General features: G+C 38.2%; 1 protein-coding gene across 1 annotated transcript in view; it reads left to right on the top strand.

Moving 5' to 3' along the window:
- Positions 1 to 4,437: 4,437 nt before the first annotated feature.
- Pgd (phosphogluconate dehydrogenase) overlaps positions 4,438 to 20,000 on the top strand; it is a 100,248-nt gene continuing 84,685 nt past the window's right edge. The window contains exon 1 of the mRNA XM_068352636.1: positions 4,438 to 4,596. Coding sequence (XP_068208737.1) covers positions 4,583 to 4,596 — 14 coding nt within the window. The 5' untranslated portion in view covers positions 4,438 to 4,582. The remainder of the gene's footprint in view (positions 4,597 to 20,000) is intronic.

Below are 20,000 nucleotides of genomic sequence, written 5' to 3'. Positions count from 1 at the left end.
TATATATATATATATATATATATATATATATATATATATATATATGTATATATATATATATATATATATATATATATATATATATATATATATATATATATATATATATATATATATACACATATATATATATATACATACATACATACATATGGAGACCTATGGAGCACCCTGTATATGTTAGCAAATATATACAGTTATATATATATATATATATATATATATATATATATATATATATATATATATATATATATATATATATATACATACATACATATGGAGACCTATGGAGCACCCTGTATATGTTAGCAAATATATACAGTATATATATATATATATATATATACATATATATATATATGTGTGTGTGTGTGTGTCTGTAAGTGTGTGTAATTCTTCCAATAATTTTTCCCAATCATGTCTCAATATAAGAAAATATCATGAATGGTTAGTGGCATAACTATCATAGATAGTCACGTGATACAAACTTAGAAATGCGCCATCATGATAGAGATGGATTGTATTCCATTTCAATTACAAAAACAAGAATTTGACTGAAGTATGCAACACTCCATCGAAATACTTATAATTCTCTCGATACCTGAATAGATATATCAGCTGGTAACTCTATATCAAAGTCCATTGGTATAGGTTTGAATATTTATCTGGGCAGATGTACTTACCTCATCTAATTCCATTATTATTATTATTATTATTATTATTATTATTATTATTATTATTATTATTATCCGGTAAGCTACAACTTTAGTTGGAAAAGAAGGATGCTATAAGCCCAAGGGCTCTAACAGGGAAAAATAGCCCAGTGAGGAAAGGAAATAAATAAACGAACTGAGAAATACTGAACAATTAAAATATTTCTAAACATTATCATCAAAACAGATATTTCATATATAAACTATAAAACGGCTCATGTCAGCCTATTTATCATAAAAACATTTGCTGTAAGTTCGAACTTTTGAAGTTCTACTAATTCAGCTACCCTATTAGGAAGATCATTCCACAACTTGGTCACAGCTGGAATAAAACTTTTAGAATACTCTATAGTATTGAGCCTCATGATGGAGAAGGCCTATCTATTAGAATTAACTGCCTGCCTAGTGTTACAAGCAAGATGGAACTGTCCAGGGAGATCTGAATGTAAAGAATGATCAGAATTATGAAAAATCTTATGCAACATACACAACGAACTAATTGAACGACAGTGCCAGAGATTAATATCGAGATCAGGTATAAGAAATTTAAAAGACCTTAAGTTCCTGCCCAGAAAATTAAGATGAGAATCAGCAGCTGGTCACTAGACAGGAAAACAATACTCGAAACAATGTAGAATGAAAGAATTAAAACATTTCTTTATAATAAATTGATCACCGAATAAAAATCTTAAAAGGCTTTCTCAATAAGCCATTTTTTGTGCAATTCTGGGTGTAAGTTATCCCATTAGCTAAGTGAATTTGATGCTGTTAAAATATTTGAGATTTATCTAATTCAAAATGTTAAAGTCATGGTGGTATTATTAACAAATTGATTGTGTATGTAAACCTAACCCCTGGTATGTTTTCCTTTAATCCGATTTAATCCCCTTATAAGAAATCTGTCTTTTCTGGAATTATCAAGAAACTGGCAACTGAGGGATCCCATTCTCCTGTTTAAATACGATTTCTGTGTAGCCTATATGTTGGCTATTCACATTGTGAGTCCGTTGAAGTACTAACTTCAATCAAGTCTTTTATTTTTTTTCTTTCTTGAAGTTTTATCCCAGCTGTGACCAAGTTGTGTAATGATCTTCCCAATCTGGTAGTTGAATCGGTAGAACTTCAAAAGTTCAAACTTGCAGCAAATATTTTATGTTGAACTGGCTGACATAAATCTTTTCATATATGAAATATCTGTTTGATGTTGTTGCTGTTGTTAGAATATCTTAATATTATTATTCTTTAGTTCTGATATAGTTTATCTATTTCCTTATTTCCTTTCCTGACTGGGCTATTTTTCCGTGTTGGAGCGTTTGGGCGTATAGCATCTTGCCTTTCCAACTAGGGATGTAGCTTAGCCAATAATAATAATAATAATAATAATAATAATAATAATAATAATAATAATAATAATAATAATAATAATAGGCCTACACAATTTTTACTCATCACGTGGCAGCTTTCGTGATTTCTACATGTAAGAAGTATTATATATGCATACGCATGCAAAATAAAACTTAACTCTCCGAAATGGTAATTTATGCAATTGTATATAATTGGCATTGTTTATAATTTCCAATCTTTTGGGCTAAATAAATTATTTTCAAGAACCTCTTTATTCTTCCACAGTTCCAACGACATTGAAGCAAAATGCACGAAGTTACTTGAAATGGGAACTGACAATGCGCTTTAAAATAATCCTAGACATCCTGTTGCTGATTTTAAAGAATCCGTCTGTGTAAGTAGGTCGGTATCATTATTATTACCATCGTCACTATTTGTTGTCATTGTTATTTTCTCGTGTAATGCTGCAATTTTAGTTGACTGAGCAGTAAGCAGTGCTTCAAGTAATGGCCCCAACATTATTATTATTATTATTATTATTATTATTATTATTATTATTATTATTATTATTATTATTATTATTATTATTATTATTATTATTATTAGCTAAGCTACAGCCCAAGTTAGAAAAGCAAGATGCTAAAAGAATATTACGGTACAACAAATAGAGAGGAAGAAAACGTATTAAATAACCAAATAAAAAACATAAAGTAATTGGATAAATTACCATGCAAAGCTAATAACATAAAATAGATAAACCATGAAGGAAATCTCGTATGAATTTGCTTAGACGAAATTACACCAAGTTTAACTTTCTGAAGTTTCAATGATTCATTACCTGGTTAAGAAATCTTCTTCACCCAAGATTTTACCACACTGTCATTGTTCAGTGGCCATTTTCCTCAAGGTGAGGGTAGGAGAGACTCTTTGCCTATGGTAAGCAGCTCTTCTAGGAGAGGGACACTCCAAAATCAAACTATTGTTCTCTAGTCTTGGGTAGTGCCATAGCCTCTGTACCAACGTGTGCCACTGTCTTAGGTTAGAGTTGTCTTGCTTGAGGATACACTGGCACACTATTCTATCTTATGTTTTTCTTGTGTTTTTTTTTATATAGTTTACATAGGAGCTATTCATGTTGTTCCTGTTCTTTAAATATTTTATTTTTCCCTTTTTCCTTTCCTCACTGGGCTATTTTCCCTATTGGAGCCCCTGGGCTTATAGCATCCTGCTTTTCCAACTAGGGTTGTAGTTTAGCAAGTAATAATAATAATAATAATAATAATAATAATAATAATAATAATAATAATAATAATAACGCAAGTCCATAATTTGGTCACTGAAAGGAGCAGACTCATTGAATGAAGTGATAACAAAATTGTAAGGTTTGATTAAATATTAATTTTTCCGTAAAATTCCATCAAATACTTCCATACTTGAAGTCAATCCAGCATATTTCAGGTGTGAAATTAAGTTTAACCACTGGGAGAATTCCATTGGTGAATGCACCATTATAATAATTTTGTGATAAAAGTTCGAATACGCTTTGTCAGCGTCTCATGATAAAGGTTTTTATAATGAATCCTTTGTTAGCGATATAAATTCATTGTACAATATTTTCTAATTTCAAGAAATGTGATATTTCAGTACTGTGTCTTGCGCAGACTAGTTTATTTTAAGGTTAGGCTATTCATTAAGTGGGAAAACAGCTGGATTTATTGAGCTGGGTATTATAAATGGCTTTCATTGAACAGATACTTGAGATTTTGTCTTAAAAGAAAATTTCTTCTAAACTTGCCTTTTTTACTCTTAAATAAATCTATTATTCATCTTTGTATATGGCAAATTCCAATTGTTAGAACTATTATTAGAAAGCTGGATTGTCTGAAATCGGTACCGTGTATGTCACAATCATTACCACCTTGGGATGCAGCTTACAGGCAAAGAAAAATTTTCTAAGCCAAGGTTACTTCAATGTATACATGGGCGCAGATCACTCGCCATATCTTTCGTGACCAGACAAGAGGTTGCTTACTTGTCATTTATCAGTTTGTTTTGATTGTAGTTAGGTACTTTGCGTATTAGAGAGAAATGACAACAACGATATCATTCATTATATAGAAACTGTTTTTTAAGTTACATAAATTGTGAGTTTTACTTGTAAAACATAGATAAATGGTCTCATTATGGAATAACAATCAACGTCATTCAAGATTGGAACAGCTGCTTATTCATTATATATATGTTTAGTTATCGTAGTTTTACACTTCGTAAAACACCAAAATAAATATTCATAGAAAACTAAGCTTACTATTATTATTATCCTACCAAAATTGTAATAAATTTTACTTTTAATACAATGATTAATTTCCAGCCTTAAGATATTTAGCAACGTCACATGAAGCAGCCGACGCGGTATATGTTGTTGACGTCGTTGCTTCTTCTTCTCTTACACATCAGTCTGCCATCAGATCTCAGTGAAGTATATTCTTCGAGTTAGTTCCTTTCATTCATCGTCTTCGAATATGGCTGAAAAATGGTAAGTGTTCACGAGAGAGTATGTTTTCGCCTAGAATTGATGTATAGTTTATTAATTTAGATAATCATTGTAAGGTTTTGATTCGTAGAAGAAATGTCCGGCGGGAGAGAAACTGGTATTTGACACTTGCTGATAGGGCAGGTAAACCGGGACCCGGCTTGATCTCTTCCTATCCGTTGGTTAATTCATTTCCCTCATTCTTATAAAGGAGGGTTTCATCAATTATAATAGTATGTTGGGTTTAAATTTACGGGGTGTATGTAGGATAACGGCCACCTGTATGTATTATGGCTAACAAAATACGGCAGTGTACGGGGGGGGGTTGCAGGGGGCGTTAGCCCCTCCCCCTCCCATTAGGTATATTGGTAAGGACTAGGCTTTTAGGTTAGGTAAGGGGTTAAGTTTAGGTCCCTTTTTAATCAATGCATGAAGAACTGGCCGCTGATATACAAAGGCTCCATTTTAAAATATTACATATGAAAAAATACAGGTTTCCCCAAGTATTTTCATTAGAATCATTTAAAGTACCGGTTAAACACACCAGGAGCTATTGGTAAAATTATAGTTACGGACGGAAAAAGCTTTTCTACTAAATAAACCGGTGTTTCCTATAGAAATACGTGGGTTTTCTTAAAAAATGACACTTGATTATCACGGCACTTAAAAACTTTATTATCTAAGAAATAATAATCAATGGGGTTAGTGTGCGCAGCTCGGCATGTACCGCTTGCCAATACATAGGGTTCTTAGATGGTCTTACAGTATTTTGGTTTATTTGCTGTTGAAATGAAGTTCAAATTCAATGAAAGCACATTATTTAATACAGGAAAAACAATTTTTTCTGTTCAAAATATTGTTCCGTCCGTAACTATGATTTTATAAAAAATTTTACCATTGATGTGCTTTTTCCTTAGTGCAGTACAGGTTATTCACTAAGAGACTTCTGATTGTTTTATTTCATTTTGACAAACTAACCTGTGGAAACTACTGTATGCTATCGCCGCTATCAGTAGACCAAGTTAGCCTAATCAGGCTTCGCAATGAAGTCTTGAAAAATGAATTATAGGAAATCCCTAGTCTAAAATAACCTAATCGACTGGTAGGCTGCTTATTCTGCCTTGCTTAGCTTAGGCTAGAGGATAGCAATGATGTTATCAATTTTTAAATAACCTTAGGATGCTTGGTAGCTTTGTGTAATTATATTTTAAGAAGTTATTCTGAACAACTTGTGATTATGCAATTTTTGTTGCTCAGAAATTATTACTTATGCCTATGCAAGTGCGTTATCTTATTTAATAAAGAATATTCATTAGTTTTCTTGGAGTCATTGTTGCCTCTTTCCATCTTTCTTGTAATTACATCGTTACCCCCAGTTAGAGAGGCTACCATGCCTTACATAAGGTTAAGTAGAATGTATCTCTGTGAAATTGCTGCTTATTGAAACGGGGCCTTAAAGAATATTGCTACTCATCATCAGCCTTCGGAAACAAACTATACTTTTTTGTATCTGTTGATAGAAACTGTTGACGAGTTGCAAAATAATCTCGTATTTAAAAACATTTCCATGATTGTCATGCAGTATCCCATAAACATAAAATTATATGGTAATTTTGATTGCTGTTTAATATTTATCATTTGCATTAAACTGCTTGATAACTACAAATTCCCATTATGTCTGGTGTTATTGGCTATCCGCCTTTTGCTAACTCTTCATTTTTGGCAGTAGTAAAGTAGACAGGTTCTTCAAATTGACCTAAGAGCCAGAAAAAGTAATCGTACAGAAATATCAGATACCTTAGAAATAAATTGTAAAAAAAAAAATATGTGCCTGAAGGTAACCTAGTATTGGTTGTAAGAATTTTGCTTAGCTTAGGTTTATCAAGTCGATTTAGTTATGTGTATTCTAATTGCCAAACCTGTCGGAAACTTACTTTTGCACTACATACACTTGTGTGAGAGGCATAATGTACAATGTAACAAGGTTGTATACTATCCAGAAAAGTAAGCTGTTGGATTAGTAATTTTCATACAAGCCTGGTCACGATACTATGATAAGGGTGTGATTAACACTGTAGCTACAAAAACTGCTGGTTGTAGTGAGTAGCCTAGCCTTTTAGCATAATACTCTACAGTCTATGTTGCAAAGCAATCTTTTACGATAAGATGTGTTTAAACTATAAATTCAGGATTACTAGGATTGTAGTGGGTTCATGATGGTGCCTGTCAACTGTGTTTTTTTCATGGTATTTGTTGGTATTTGATGTGTTTTTTCATAACATATATGACCCCCCCAAACAGGTTCACTAAAGGCTATCCTGTATTCTGGGCCGAAGTTATTCACATAGCTACTATGTGTAGGTTTTATCTATTATCCACATGATTGGGTAAGGAAAAATACATGTAAATACTTGCACTTTACAAATACATCTGCTTTATGGCTCCCCCCCCTCCTCCCAGAAAATAAAATGCTCGTTAGTAAGACTACTATAAGGATTTACCCTAACCTAGCCTAGGGCAAAGTTTTCTACCAGGCCAATGGTGCCAATAAGCTCCCCTCAACCAATGGTTAATCATTAGAATAGTTATATCTTGTTGATTCATTTAATTGTTTGATACATCTTGTTAAATATCCTGAGATTAATTTCTGTGCAGTAAGCCATAGCTGTTAAGAAATATTCACAATATAGTTCTGTATAACTACTTCCAATATTGTAAAGGAAAGAATAATCCTGTGATGGTAGTTATTGTGCTATTGTACTGAATTCGATTTCAGTTAAGAGATATGAGTGTATTTTATATAAATATAAACATGAAGGGTGTAAAACCACGAACAGGTACTATAGTTAAGACTACAATGACCTCTTTTACTTTGTAAGTCATATCTGTACTCTCTATTCATACTTGAGTAAAGTTATGATAAGTTTTATCCAGTGTATGGTAATAATTAATTTACTGTGCAAAACATTAATTTCTACTTGCAAAATTTGAGATACAAAACTACGCTATTTATTAGTGTTTATTACTTTTAGCGAAGCTGATACGACGAGCCATTAAAATTTAGCGAGGGTTAACTATCCATTCTGCTAGTTAGCGGGGGTTGTGGGGGTAGCTTGCTACTGTTCCTGCTCACACACGGGTGATTTAGCTCACTTTGCTTTTGGCTCGTATGGTGTAGTCGTTGCTGTTCTTCATTCTTAGCCTATTTGGACTGCCATTTAATGCTTTTGTTTGTGCTTTTTCTCTCTCTGGTGTGTGTGTGTTTTGACTTCTGCGACCATGCACACTTGTCTTCGTCTCCCTTTGTACAGGTATGGTTATCATTGGGGCTTCCAGGTCCGCCCTCCAAGGACTCCTTGCTGCGCCTTATCATCCGGGGGTGCTAGTGCGCAGTTGTCGTTGACTCCGTTGGTAGATCCTCTGTCGTGTGTGGACGTTGTAGTGTCTGAGGTGTCTTCTGTGGCCGACACCCCTGCACCTAGCAGCCGTTACCCGCAGAGGAGCCTCTGCTTCAGTCATCTTCTGGCCCTCAACCTTCGCCTGTTCCTAGACCTTCTCCTGACGACGCTGCAGCTAGTCCTCAGACTTCGGTCCTGGACTCTTCAGTGGATCGTTCGCGATCTCCGTCGGTGAATGTTTGCCCTTCCAAGGGGCACATCCCGGTTCCAGTTCTACCTCCACACTGAACTGCTGACCTGCCTTTATCGTTCCTGTCACCTCATCATCCTGTTTGTGATGCTCCTTCTAAGCGTTTAGCTCGCTAGCATCTTGTCGGCGCCCTCCAGCACATCAATGCTTTCCAGAACGTCATTGCTCGTCAGCGCTCTCCAGCATTTCACTGTCCTTCGGTGCCTTAGTACTCGCTCGCCAGCACTACAGCACTCGCCAACTCATCCCTGTGCAGCTGCGCTCTCTTACGGGTCGGCGCTCACATGCATAGCGCCGTTCTCCTAAGCGCCAGTGCTCGTCTGCACGCACTCAGTTTCCGGCGTACCAGCGCTCTCCTGCGCAATTGCGCAGACCATCTGAACAGGTGCTACAGGATTGATTATGCAAGGAACGTCACAATAAAGACTGTGATAAGTCAGCATTGCCTCGTTCCCTCCGCACAACTGCATTACAGCTCGACCACCGGGGAAAGGGAAACGCTCCACGGAAGGGTTCAGGATCCCGAAGATTCGTCCTACAAAGGCGGACCTTCCACCAACATCAGTTGAGACTCCTCACAGGGAACCTTCGGTCCCTTTCCTTTCAGGAATTCTGTCTGACAGTTCATCTGTCAGCAAACAGCCTTGGTTTGGTGCCATGGTTAGAGCAGTAGTGCAAGCCTTTGGGCCTGCAATGTCATCACGCTTGTCTCCGACCTCCTTTCCACCGGCCCCAGCAAACCTACCGCAAGGAACCTTGGCTTCTTCCCCCCATGAAGAGGAATAGAGGAGTCTCAGACACGATCGCATCCCCTAGGGTGAAGCTAACTCCTTTTATGCCTTCCTGTCCCGTCCTTCCTGTCCCTCCCGCCGAACACTCTCATAACTCCCCTCTACACTGAGGGAGTCGCGCGAGGGCCGAACTTCCTCCCTTCTACCTTCGGAGGATGTTTCTCCTCGCACGGAGGTTTCTCCACCACCGATGGAAATCATCTGGAGGGACGATCCCGTCTGGCCTTCGATGCTCGAGTCCTTCTTCCTTCTTCGGAAGGAATCTAAGGACTCCAATGCTCTTCCGAAGTCCTCTTCAAGGACCTCCAAGCCTACAGGAGCCGCCAGTCACTCTAGGGATTCCCGCAAACCACTCCGAGAGAAGCTCTCTGGGGTGGAAAATGGAGACTTTGCTCCTAGTACCACTTCAGAGGGGGAGCAGAAAGAGACAAAACATGCATTCTGGAAAGTTCTGACTCTTATTAGGGTACTCAACGGGTCTTCAGACCCGGAGATATCCCTACGAGAGGGCATAGACACAGTTTTCAGTACTCGGAAACCCTTGAAGACCAGTGTGGCCTTGCCCTGGTCTCAAGGGGTAAAGAGTGCCCGGGCTTCTCCCAACTCCTCGCGTCCAGCAGAGGAGGTATTTTGAGATCTTGGTCAAGACACGTCCAGCTCTTCCTCCATCATTATCTGGAAAAGCTCTCCAGCCGTCAGGTCTCGTTCTTGGCAGCAAAGATCTTCAACTAGGAAAAGGTCACGAAGTATGTCATTCAGGCTACTTCATGGCTTGATCTGTGGTTGGGGACCCTGGGAATCATGGTTGGAACCGAGGATTTCTTCAAGGAACGCACCAGGAAAGTGATAGAAACTTAACTCCTCACAGGCATACGCACCATTGAGTTTCTTGCCCATTAAGTTTCGAACTTATGGGCAAACACCATCCTGAAACAGCGAGATGCGGTGTCTGAGAGATTCCACCAGCATGTCCCAAATGCCAAGATTGCCAGATTCAGGAACTCCTCTTTAGAGGGGACCTCCCTGTTTGAACAGAAGGACGTGGAACACGCTACTGAGATGAAAGAAGTCCCAACAGGACTACCTCCTCCTCGTGGCTTTGACTTACAAGCCCTATAAACCACCAACTCCTCAGCAGTCCCACCCAACGAAGATCGTGATGAACAAGACAGCAGCCAAGACACCAGTGTCTAAAAGCCTTTTCTGAACAAAGATGGTAAAGGCACTAAGTCCTCCAGGGGAGGAAGATTTCCTAGAGGGACCGGCCGAGGCCGCATATGCTAGGAAAGGCATTCTCCCCACTTGTCCACCAGTGGGGGGGGATACCTACAAAGTTGCTGGGACAGGTGGAAGCAGCTCAGGGCTATGCCCTGGACAATCTCCCTGATTTGTTCAGGGTATCGCATCCCGTTCACAACATCTCTCCCTACCCTGATCAGGAATCCAGTGTCATGGGATCGACAAAGGGCTAGCCCTCCGGGCAGAAGTCGAGACCCTGTTGAAGACCGGTGCTCTCCAAGAGGTCCTCAACGAGTCTTCTTGCTTCCTCAGTCGACTCTTTCTTGTAAAAAAGGCGTCTGGGGGTTGGAAACCCGTCATCGACCTCTCAGCTCTGAACAAGTTTGCCAAACAAACTCCGTTCAGCATGGAGACGGCAGACACAGTCAGACAAGCGGTAAGACCACGGGACTTCATGTGCACAGTGGACCTAAAGGACGCGTACTTCCAAATCCTAATCCATCCGTCTTCAAGGAAGTACTTAAGATTCAGCCTAGACAACAGGAAATACCAGTTCAAGGTGCTGTGCTTTGGTCTTTCCACAGCACCTTCTCCAACGTTGTCAAAGCAAAGGAAATTTTATGTGCATGCATAATCGATTGAGATGTAGCCAACCTTACACCAGTCACATCTAGAGACAAGTTACCTAGCATCCCTTCCTTGTTCTAAGCTGCCAAGTTAACGAACATGGAGGTGGCAGCCATGTTTGCCTTTCAGGCCAGCTTCTGAATTTATCATTTGTCAGGAGCAGTGTCTTACTTTGCCATTTCAGAAACTTTATACAATCCAGAAAAGAGTACCCAATTTAAGAACGTAGTTCATTCTGGAGCAAAGGCCCTGGAATTTGTGCTCCACCAAACAGCTTCAATCTGGGGAAATTGTGTCCTCAAGAGGTGAGATACTGTTCTAACTAAGTATGCCAAGCATAAAACTCAGGAATTGACTTGTAAAGAAGAAATTCAAAGATTATTGGTCATCCCACATGCTTTCTTCCCACAGAAATGGTGGCAGCAGTAGAAAGGTGAGAAAATTCTAACTTCACCTCCTTTCTAAAGAGGGCTGTGACTGCACGTTTTCCAGACCCTACACAAAAGGCTCCAAGGGCCTTTCCTATGAAACACAATTCTCAGTGTCATCTGCTACCCGAGTCAACTTTCAAAAAACAAAAACCCTCTATATTCTTTTTTGCTGTAGAAGCCATGCCTCCAGCAGGAAAAACCGAGTCTTAATGGTTCCCGTCAAAGAGGCGAGTCCCCCAGTTTACCATCAGTAGGGGAATAACTTGGAGTACAGTTCTCAGAAAGGGAGCAGTTTTTTATTTTGGCAGATCCCCAGACCATGAAAATACTGTGCTTAAGGTATCGTATCCTTTTTCATAAATTGTTGCTCTCTTCCGATGAAGGCTCCAATGATTCCATCATTATGTATAAAGGGATCCCAGAAAGAAGACCTTCTAGAACAGAAGATAACACTTTACAAAAAGAATGAAAGGTCACTCGATTGTTTTGAGGAGCAACAACACATCCGTTGTGACATGTATCAACAATCATGAAGGCTCAGTGTCTCATCTCCTATGCCAACTAGCAATAGGAATGCAGCTTCATACTGAAAAAGAGGAACATAATTGCAGGCAATCTGAGCCGACTAAGGACGATAGTTAATTCAGAGTGGTCATTAAATCCTCAAGTGGCAACGCGTCTCCTGGCTTTATGGGGTCCCCCAACAGTTAGACATGTTTGCCACACATCTGATAGATGCAATAATGGAAGATGCACTTCAACACCCCCTGGGAAGGGATGGACGGGTATGCATTTCCCCCTTTCTGCCTGATACAATAGATACTGAAAGAAATCAGGTCATCACAGAATCTAAGAGTAACACCGGTTCTGTTGAAGTGATTGCAGATGGGGTAGTACTCGGACCTTCAAGAGCTTCTCGTAAAAGTTCCATGAGAACTTTGATCAGTCAAGCCTTCTACTACAGCCTTACATGAAAAGTTTCATGAAGCAGCTCATTGCTTCTCCCTTCATGGCTGAAGGTTATCCAGCAACTCCTCTGAAAGAAAGGCCTTTTGAGACTGGCAGTCAACTTTCAGGGTATCGCAGGTCCTCCGCAGTGGTCTCCCAGTCTAAATGATTACTTTTCTGTGGTTGGTGTCGAAGGAACAATTCTCCACTCAAGGCCACTATACCACTGATTGCAGTGGTCTCCCAGGCTAAATGGTTGCTTTTCTGTGATTGGTGTCATAAAAGGAACATTGCTCCACTCAAGGCCACTATACCACTGATTGCAGACTTCATTCTCTCGGTCCCTGAGATGAAAAAGGTTATTGCTCAGCCGTAAGCCTGGTCTTTAAACTGAAGAGAATTGACCTCTCCTCATCATGGGAACTCTCAGCATTGATCAAGAGTTTCGAGCAGTCGTTTCCTCCTTGGGAACTCAAATGCCTCCCTTGGAGTGTGATCAAGATTTTGAAGTCACTAAAGATGGCACCCTTTGAACCTCCCAGCAAGGCATCAGACTGAGACCTAGTGTTAAATACGGTTTTCCTTTTAACCCAAGCCTCATCAAAATGAGTGAGTGAGTTCCAAGAGTTCTCTTGTTTCACACTCCAGAGGGTGAAAAAATCTTTTTTACTTTTGTACCAGAAATTTTGGATGAGACTCAAAAATCCTGCTATTAATGACACCAGATTTGACTCCCTCACAATTTCATTGCTAAAGGAGATAACTGATGACCTGGACTGTTTTGTTACTTTGTCCTGTGAGGGCAGTTAGTTTATTCCTTCCTTATGAGGACTGCTCCTGGCTACTTAACCAACTTGTCTGTAAGCACATGTTAAAACAAGAAGGGGGTGTCTAGGAACACCATCTCGTTTCAGGTTACGAGAGGTGTTTTCAAGAGTGTATAAATTTTTGGGAGATGCGTCAACTGGGGTCCCTCCTGAAGACCATGACATTTGGGGTCCAGCTGCAACCCTGATATTCCACAAGAACCACTCTGTATCATTGGTTCCTAATGGTGGTGTTTGGAAAAGGCAGACTACCTTCACTGCACACAACCTAAAGGACTGCACCCGATCACTGGATACATTCTCATCGGGCCCAGTGGTCGATGACTAACAAATATTTTGGAACATGTACCTTTACAGGGCGGCTAGTATGTGATCACGTTTTCAGTTATTCTTAGCATTATGTATAGTGAAAGTAGAGAGACAGGGCCGTTCTTCCTCTCTTCTGACTTGTTCTCTCTTGGGATTATAAGCATGGAATACAGACCACATATACTGGTGAGAATAAATTTCAAACTTTGTTTATACTTGAAGATACAGGTATGAGAATTCTGTACTGTATAAGTTTTCTCTCTGCGCTGGGTAGGTTTACCTGTTGGAGCTCTTTTTGTAGCATCCTGCTTTTACAACTAAGGTTATAGCTTGGCTAGTAATAATATTAAGAGCGAGACTTTAGTTGACTGTTGCTATATATTAGGGGAAATATACTAAGCTCTCAATTAATGATTTTTGAATTCTGGGCTTTCTGCCTTGTAATTACATTTGTTTAACCTTATGTCCAATGGAAATTCAATAATTTATTGAAAAAAAAGCACTAAAAACATCACCACCGGTATTAATGACAGAAAGGTATACTGACATTATATCACATCATGGACTGATGATATAAAAGCCAGTACTGTAGTAGTAACTCTGTTACCTAGAACTGTTATTTATCAACAGTTAAAATCGTGCAGCTACAGATATAAATAGGAGTAGCCTTGTTTGGGATTAAATAAAATGGATGAATCGGAAAATGTTGCATTGTCTAATAGAGTAATTATTGTAATAGAAGATTGCATGGATACAATCATTACTAAAATTCTGCACCTTGAATAGAGCGATATAGATTTTTTGTCATAATACTGGCTGTATCTAGTGTATGGTACTGTACTTGGTCAGATTTCTTGGCAAAACTATTGCTGTATAACTGTTGATAAAGACTTGTAGACTTTTGTGGTAATTTTATTTCGTATCTGTAGGTCACTTGAGCTTTAAGCTAAAAGGGAGTGTTCGTGGTTGTAGTTTTTCCTCCACGTGTAGATATTGCTTGTTTCTTTGACGTAAAGGTATGGCATTTTTTACCTCTTCAGAATTACTTAATATACTTCAAGCAAGTTTACCTCACTGCATTCTTTAGTAAAGTAGATTTCTGTTTGTCAAGATAGTAGTTCAAACTCATTTGCAGGGTAAGATATATTAATGACTAGTAAGAATAGATGAAATGATCATTTGAGAATAATCTTAACAAGTACAGTACTGTACTTTTCTAGAAATTATAAAACTTTAAGAAAGATGCCATGTTTAGCGTAGTGTCAAGTTTATTCACACCATGACCTTATAGGATAGGTTGGGGCCATAATAGGTGTCCAAAGTCTAGTTTGATAATATAAATCTGTAGGGAGAAATTAATTTTATACAGTACTAACAAGTTCAGCAATGAGGCTTAGGTGAGAGGTACTGTGCGACCCACAAGTCTCGATATCTGACTATTAGTCCCACCTTTCTTGGGCTCCAATGTTTTTTTAGATGTATATCAAGTTGTGGAGGTTAAAAACAATTTCTTGGTACAATGACACCCATCATAGCTCACTTTAAGGTGCCCGTGTAGCCCTCCTCAACCATACAGTATCCTCATTTTGTTTATAGATGCCCCATGGATTTGCTGTATTGGTCAGTAACAAGTTCTACATAATTTTTTATCCTGACATTCATTTTAACTTGGATGCTGAAGTGCCTTCCAGGGCCCAGTTTAGAACAGTATGGACCAAGTTAGAAATTCCAATTCATCATTTTAACCATTATGGGAATATATATGTCCTTGATATTTTATTGAAGTAATGGTGCATTCATTCCTATTGGTTCTTGATGCTTTATGCTGTATTACTCCCAAGTTTTTTATGAAAATTTTATTAATTTATTCAAGAGGGTTAGATTAATTTGAGGGTCAGTTTTATTTTATATTCCAATCGGTTGAGAGCATACTGTGTTTTATTTTATTTTTTCCATTATTCAGATTACCTGTTTTTGTATTCAAACCTGGGTCCTGTACCACCCTTGTTATTTTTGACACTGCATCAGATGCATTGAAAGTTACATATCCCCCTGATGGCAGCTTCCATTTTTATGGCTATACAGTACAGTACTGTAATCTTATTTTGATAGCAGACTGAGTCAAATGCATTTAAGTTTGCTTATCCATTTAATGCTCATTGAAAATTTACTGTTGTACAATACTGTAAATATATTTTGAAAGCAATGCGAAAAATACTCGCAGCAGGTAAATGTTTTCCGTTGTGTACCAGTCAACACCTGGTGACAGACAGAGCAAATATTTAAGCTTTTGAAGTAACCGGTAGCAGGTGGCAGGTATTCATTTTTTATTCATGACACTTTAGTGTTAGTTAGAAATTTATCCTGTGCAGTATACTTGCTATAATTGCAGCTTTTAAAATCATAACCTAATTCAAAGTGGATTGCAATAAAGTCGGCTGCTCAGATTCTGTGCTGGGGTATTAACTACAATACAGTATACAGTAGTACAATTGTACTGTACAGTATGTCGGAAGTTTATCTAGCCTACTTCTTTCAGAAAGATAAACGACCACTTTGTGGTGTTGACAAAACAAATATTTGATTAGAGACATTTTTGTTATTGTTCACCATCGTTTCAAGCTGAGGAAAGCTATGAAATTTAAAGATGCAAATGCTGTACTTGCCCAAGTGCTCGACTAACTCCCAATTTGGATTATGAATGAAATAGTTTCGTCTTTTTTGAAGTATTTTGTAAAAATGTATTAACCCTTTTACCTCCAGGCTATTTCGAAATTTCCAACCCTTAACCCCCAAGGTGTTATTTTTTTCCCAGCACATTTTGCAGTATATTTTTCTTAAATTGCTGTAACAGCCTTAATTTTTGTCATAGAGAGGTCAGGTTGGTCTCATTCTCTTGGAAAATGCCTGAATTTTCTTAAAAAATTATCCAAAATATGAAAAAAAAAAATTTTATAGCATTTTTTTGCAAGGACATATCTTTATGTCCATGGGGGTAAAGGGATGGCTTTTGTGAAACGTACCAGTACATCCTTTGGGGGTAAAAGGGTTAAAGCACGTAAGAAAAATTAAACATACAATAAGCAGATCAGAGGTTGGGAATATTTGTTTGCCGAGGTCCCCATATTTTGGAGTTTTCAGAAGGTCTCCTTTATTACCGTAAATAAGAGGTGGAGGTATTATACTAAGTTTATAATAATTCCTACTGATCATTACATGCTTTTTTACCACCCGATTATCCATCTTTTTTGCATCACAGCTAGTACTGTATAATACCATAATGATTATAAAGTATTTGCTACATTTTTTAGAATAAATGCTTCTTAGCCTCAAAACCCTTCATATTTCTCATATTTTGTACTAAACAGTACACTATATCTATGCTTTTTGTCTGATCTGCCTGATTTGAGGGTAGAGGTCAACCGGGTTTTGTTTAATCTAAACCTCAATATGATATTGGTAGCTACTACAGTATGTGACCTGGTGCAAAATGGTACCCAGACCTTCTGATGCTGATAACTGAGGTTCCGAGAAAACTACCCAATTCATCTAACTTACTTTGGCTGCCCCATCTGCAAGCACAAGGTTTTTTGCAAGGCAATGTGTAGGAGTCAAGATATCTCCAAAAGTCTTGCATGTCAGTCTACCAGGCAAAATAGGCCATTTTCAGTTGTTGGTGGCATAGAATGAGTACTTCTCTATTCTGAGCCTATATTCAGACAATTGCAGACCTCATTGCTTTCCTGTTAGGAGAGAAGCTCATCTCTGCCTCAGTGATGAAAGGCTATTGCTCAGCCTTGAATCAAGTTTGTAGACTGAAGGACGTAGTCCTTTCTTTGTTCATGGGAATTGTCAATGCTCGTAAGTAGCTTTGAAGCAGTCCTGCCTTCCAAGAGACCTCCTGCCACCCATGTAGATCAGCACTAGAGTTCTGAGGTCTTTGAAAAGAGCCTCTTACAAACCTTAGAAGAAAGTGGCCGATAAGGACTTGACGCTCGAGATTGTCTTCTTACTTGCCCTGACGTCAACAAAGACTAGGCAAGCTGCATGGTTTATCATATCTCATTAGTCATTCTGAGTTGAGAAAAGTTCTATGTACTTCGTGCTTGGGTGTATTGCTAAAGCTCTATACGCAGTTCATCTGAATGATTTACTTCTTGAGAGGGAACTAAAACACTACCAGAAATGAACTCAACCCTTCGGACCAAGATTTCCAGCTTTCTTCTTCAGCTCTGTCAGCCTTAAGAAGATCTCCAGAGAAAAAACCTTTCCTTCTGGCTTTGCAAGACAATAAATTAAGTATAATCCTAGACAGCAGGAGATCCGGAGGAACACACACAGGTCTGTGCTCACAGTCAGAGGAGTAGGTGCTTTTTTATCCTTTAGGAAGAGCCTGTCAGTGGGCTAAGTCCTGTTGGCTGGAGCTAGAAGATAACAGACAACTTTCAGAGCCCTCTATGTGAATACACCCTTAAGTGATTCAGTAAGTTTTCTTTTGAACCTATGGTAGCTACTCAGCAGGTTGTGTAAGCATACATAGCTCCCTCATAGGACAGGACAAGAAGCATCTCTAAGATAAGAGTGGTAACATCAGTTTAGGTTGAAAGTAGTAATCTCTGGCATTTCATCCTCTCTTCTTTCTCCTTCTTTGGAGTGTACCGGTCGAGCCGTTATATTGCTGAAATGAACCCTAAAGCGGTTATACCATGCAGAGTAGCTATTCTATTTTAAGATTAAGGAAGAAGTGTTTCCCCCCCTCTTCTGATGAATAGCAGTGTAAATCCATCTATTTACTTTAGCTAACATTGGAGATACAGTATCATATCCTTTGATGGTATAGAAATTTTGAACCAGCCAGATTGAATATAGTAGACATATCCTTCTAAGGATAAGTCTCCTGTTTAAGGATGACAGTTTGTACTGTATTCATGTAGGAAGAAATCACTTTGTTTTAAAGACTAGTATTTTTTCTACCTATACAAACCTGATTCCTTTGAAATCACACTAACCATGTCATCCATCATGCAAGTCCTAGGTGAAGTTAAATGTGGCTACTCAGTGAGCTGACAGGTGTACAGGCTCCCCTGCTACCCTCCAATAATTACCGATACCTCGCTATAATTTTTAGCTTCGCTGATATCATACTCATATCACTGTTAGTTGATATACAAATTACTTTTTGAAGATGTGTAATTTTACCATAGCACAACTTGAGTTCACCCATATGCAAAAATGCCACCTGTTTACGTTTTTAGGGCCCATTTCTTGTTTCCTGTTTCTGTACTCTACTTAAATTTTCCCCCATTCATCAATGTCTAAGATGATTACTAGGTCACACTCAAAAGTTTGCTGTAGTCAGTGAGGGCAAATAAGCAAAGTACAGATCCATGAGTGAACACTGTACATGGTATCTGGTAAATAAATTTTACAAACAAAATTTTCCTGTTTTGGAGTATCATCTGTTGAAAATAAATGCAATTATAAGTGTATGATGTCTCAATGGGTGCTCTGAATGGCCTTTTTGTTTCATGGTCTTAAGTGCAAATCCCTACTATTGTTTTTGTTAGTGAACCTAGAGATATCTTGAAGCTGCTTTGACATTTTTTAAGAATTTAACTTGTAGCATCCGTTTGATTGATACTTGTATTTATAAAAGTGTATGAGCTTATAAGCAATGAGCCATGAATGAATACATTATAATGATATATTACAGGCAATGGAGAGATGGAAAACCACATAAAACACTAATTGTATAAGAAAATTTAAGAAATTCATGGACAATAATGATAGAGCATAAACAGGATAAGGTTACTGTACTTGTAAAAAATATGTATGGGCATCTAGAAACCACATAAAACACTAAATATATAGGAAAATTAGGAAACCATTAGACATTACAGTAAGTAGGGAACATAAACTGGATATGATTACTTGTAAAAGGAATTGTTTGGCCTAAAAAATACAGCCATTCAGTGTACCAGCTAAACTTATAAATCTTTATTGAACTTACTTGTCCATCCCCACCGAAGGGTTAGGTCCATCGGCACCCCTTATACGATGCCTTGTGGGACTTAATAAATGGTCTTCCCAGGATCCCTTCAACCCCGAGTTTTACCCACCTTTAACACTGCTATACTTATGATAGATATTAATTTCTTCCATAATGCTGTCCGACCTATTAAATCTTCCTATATACTGTAGTACAATGGCAGAGTTTCCTCTTAGTAGCACCTCTGGAGTGAATGACGATCTGTAGCTTTTGTTCTTGTAGGTAGTAGGTTGACTAGGGCATCAGCCATCCATTGAGATACTACCGCAAAATAGTTAGTGGGTCTTTTGACTGGCAAAACAGTACTATAGTGAATCCCTCGCTCTGGTTATGGATCACTTTTCCCTTGCCTACACATACACCGAATAGTCTGGCCTATTTTTTCCATATTCTCCTGTCCTCATACACCTGACAACACTAAGATTACCCAACAATTCTTCTGTGCTCAAGGGGTTAACTACTACACTGTAATTGTTGTCTACTTTCCTCTTGGTGAAGACAGAAAAAACTCTTCAGCTTTGGGTAGTGGCATAGCCTC

The sequence above is a fragment of the Palaemon carinicauda genome, chromosome 29 (assembly GCF_036898095.1).
Source record: "Palaemon carinicauda isolate YSFRI2023 chromosome 29, ASM3689809v2, whole genome shotgun sequence".
Classification (NCBI taxonomy): Eukaryota; Metazoa; Arthropoda; class Malacostraca; order Decapoda; family Palaemonidae; genus Palaemon; species Palaemon carinicauda.
Note: the sequence above shows the minus strand (reverse complement) of the source record. Positions and strands in the feature narration are given on the sequence as shown.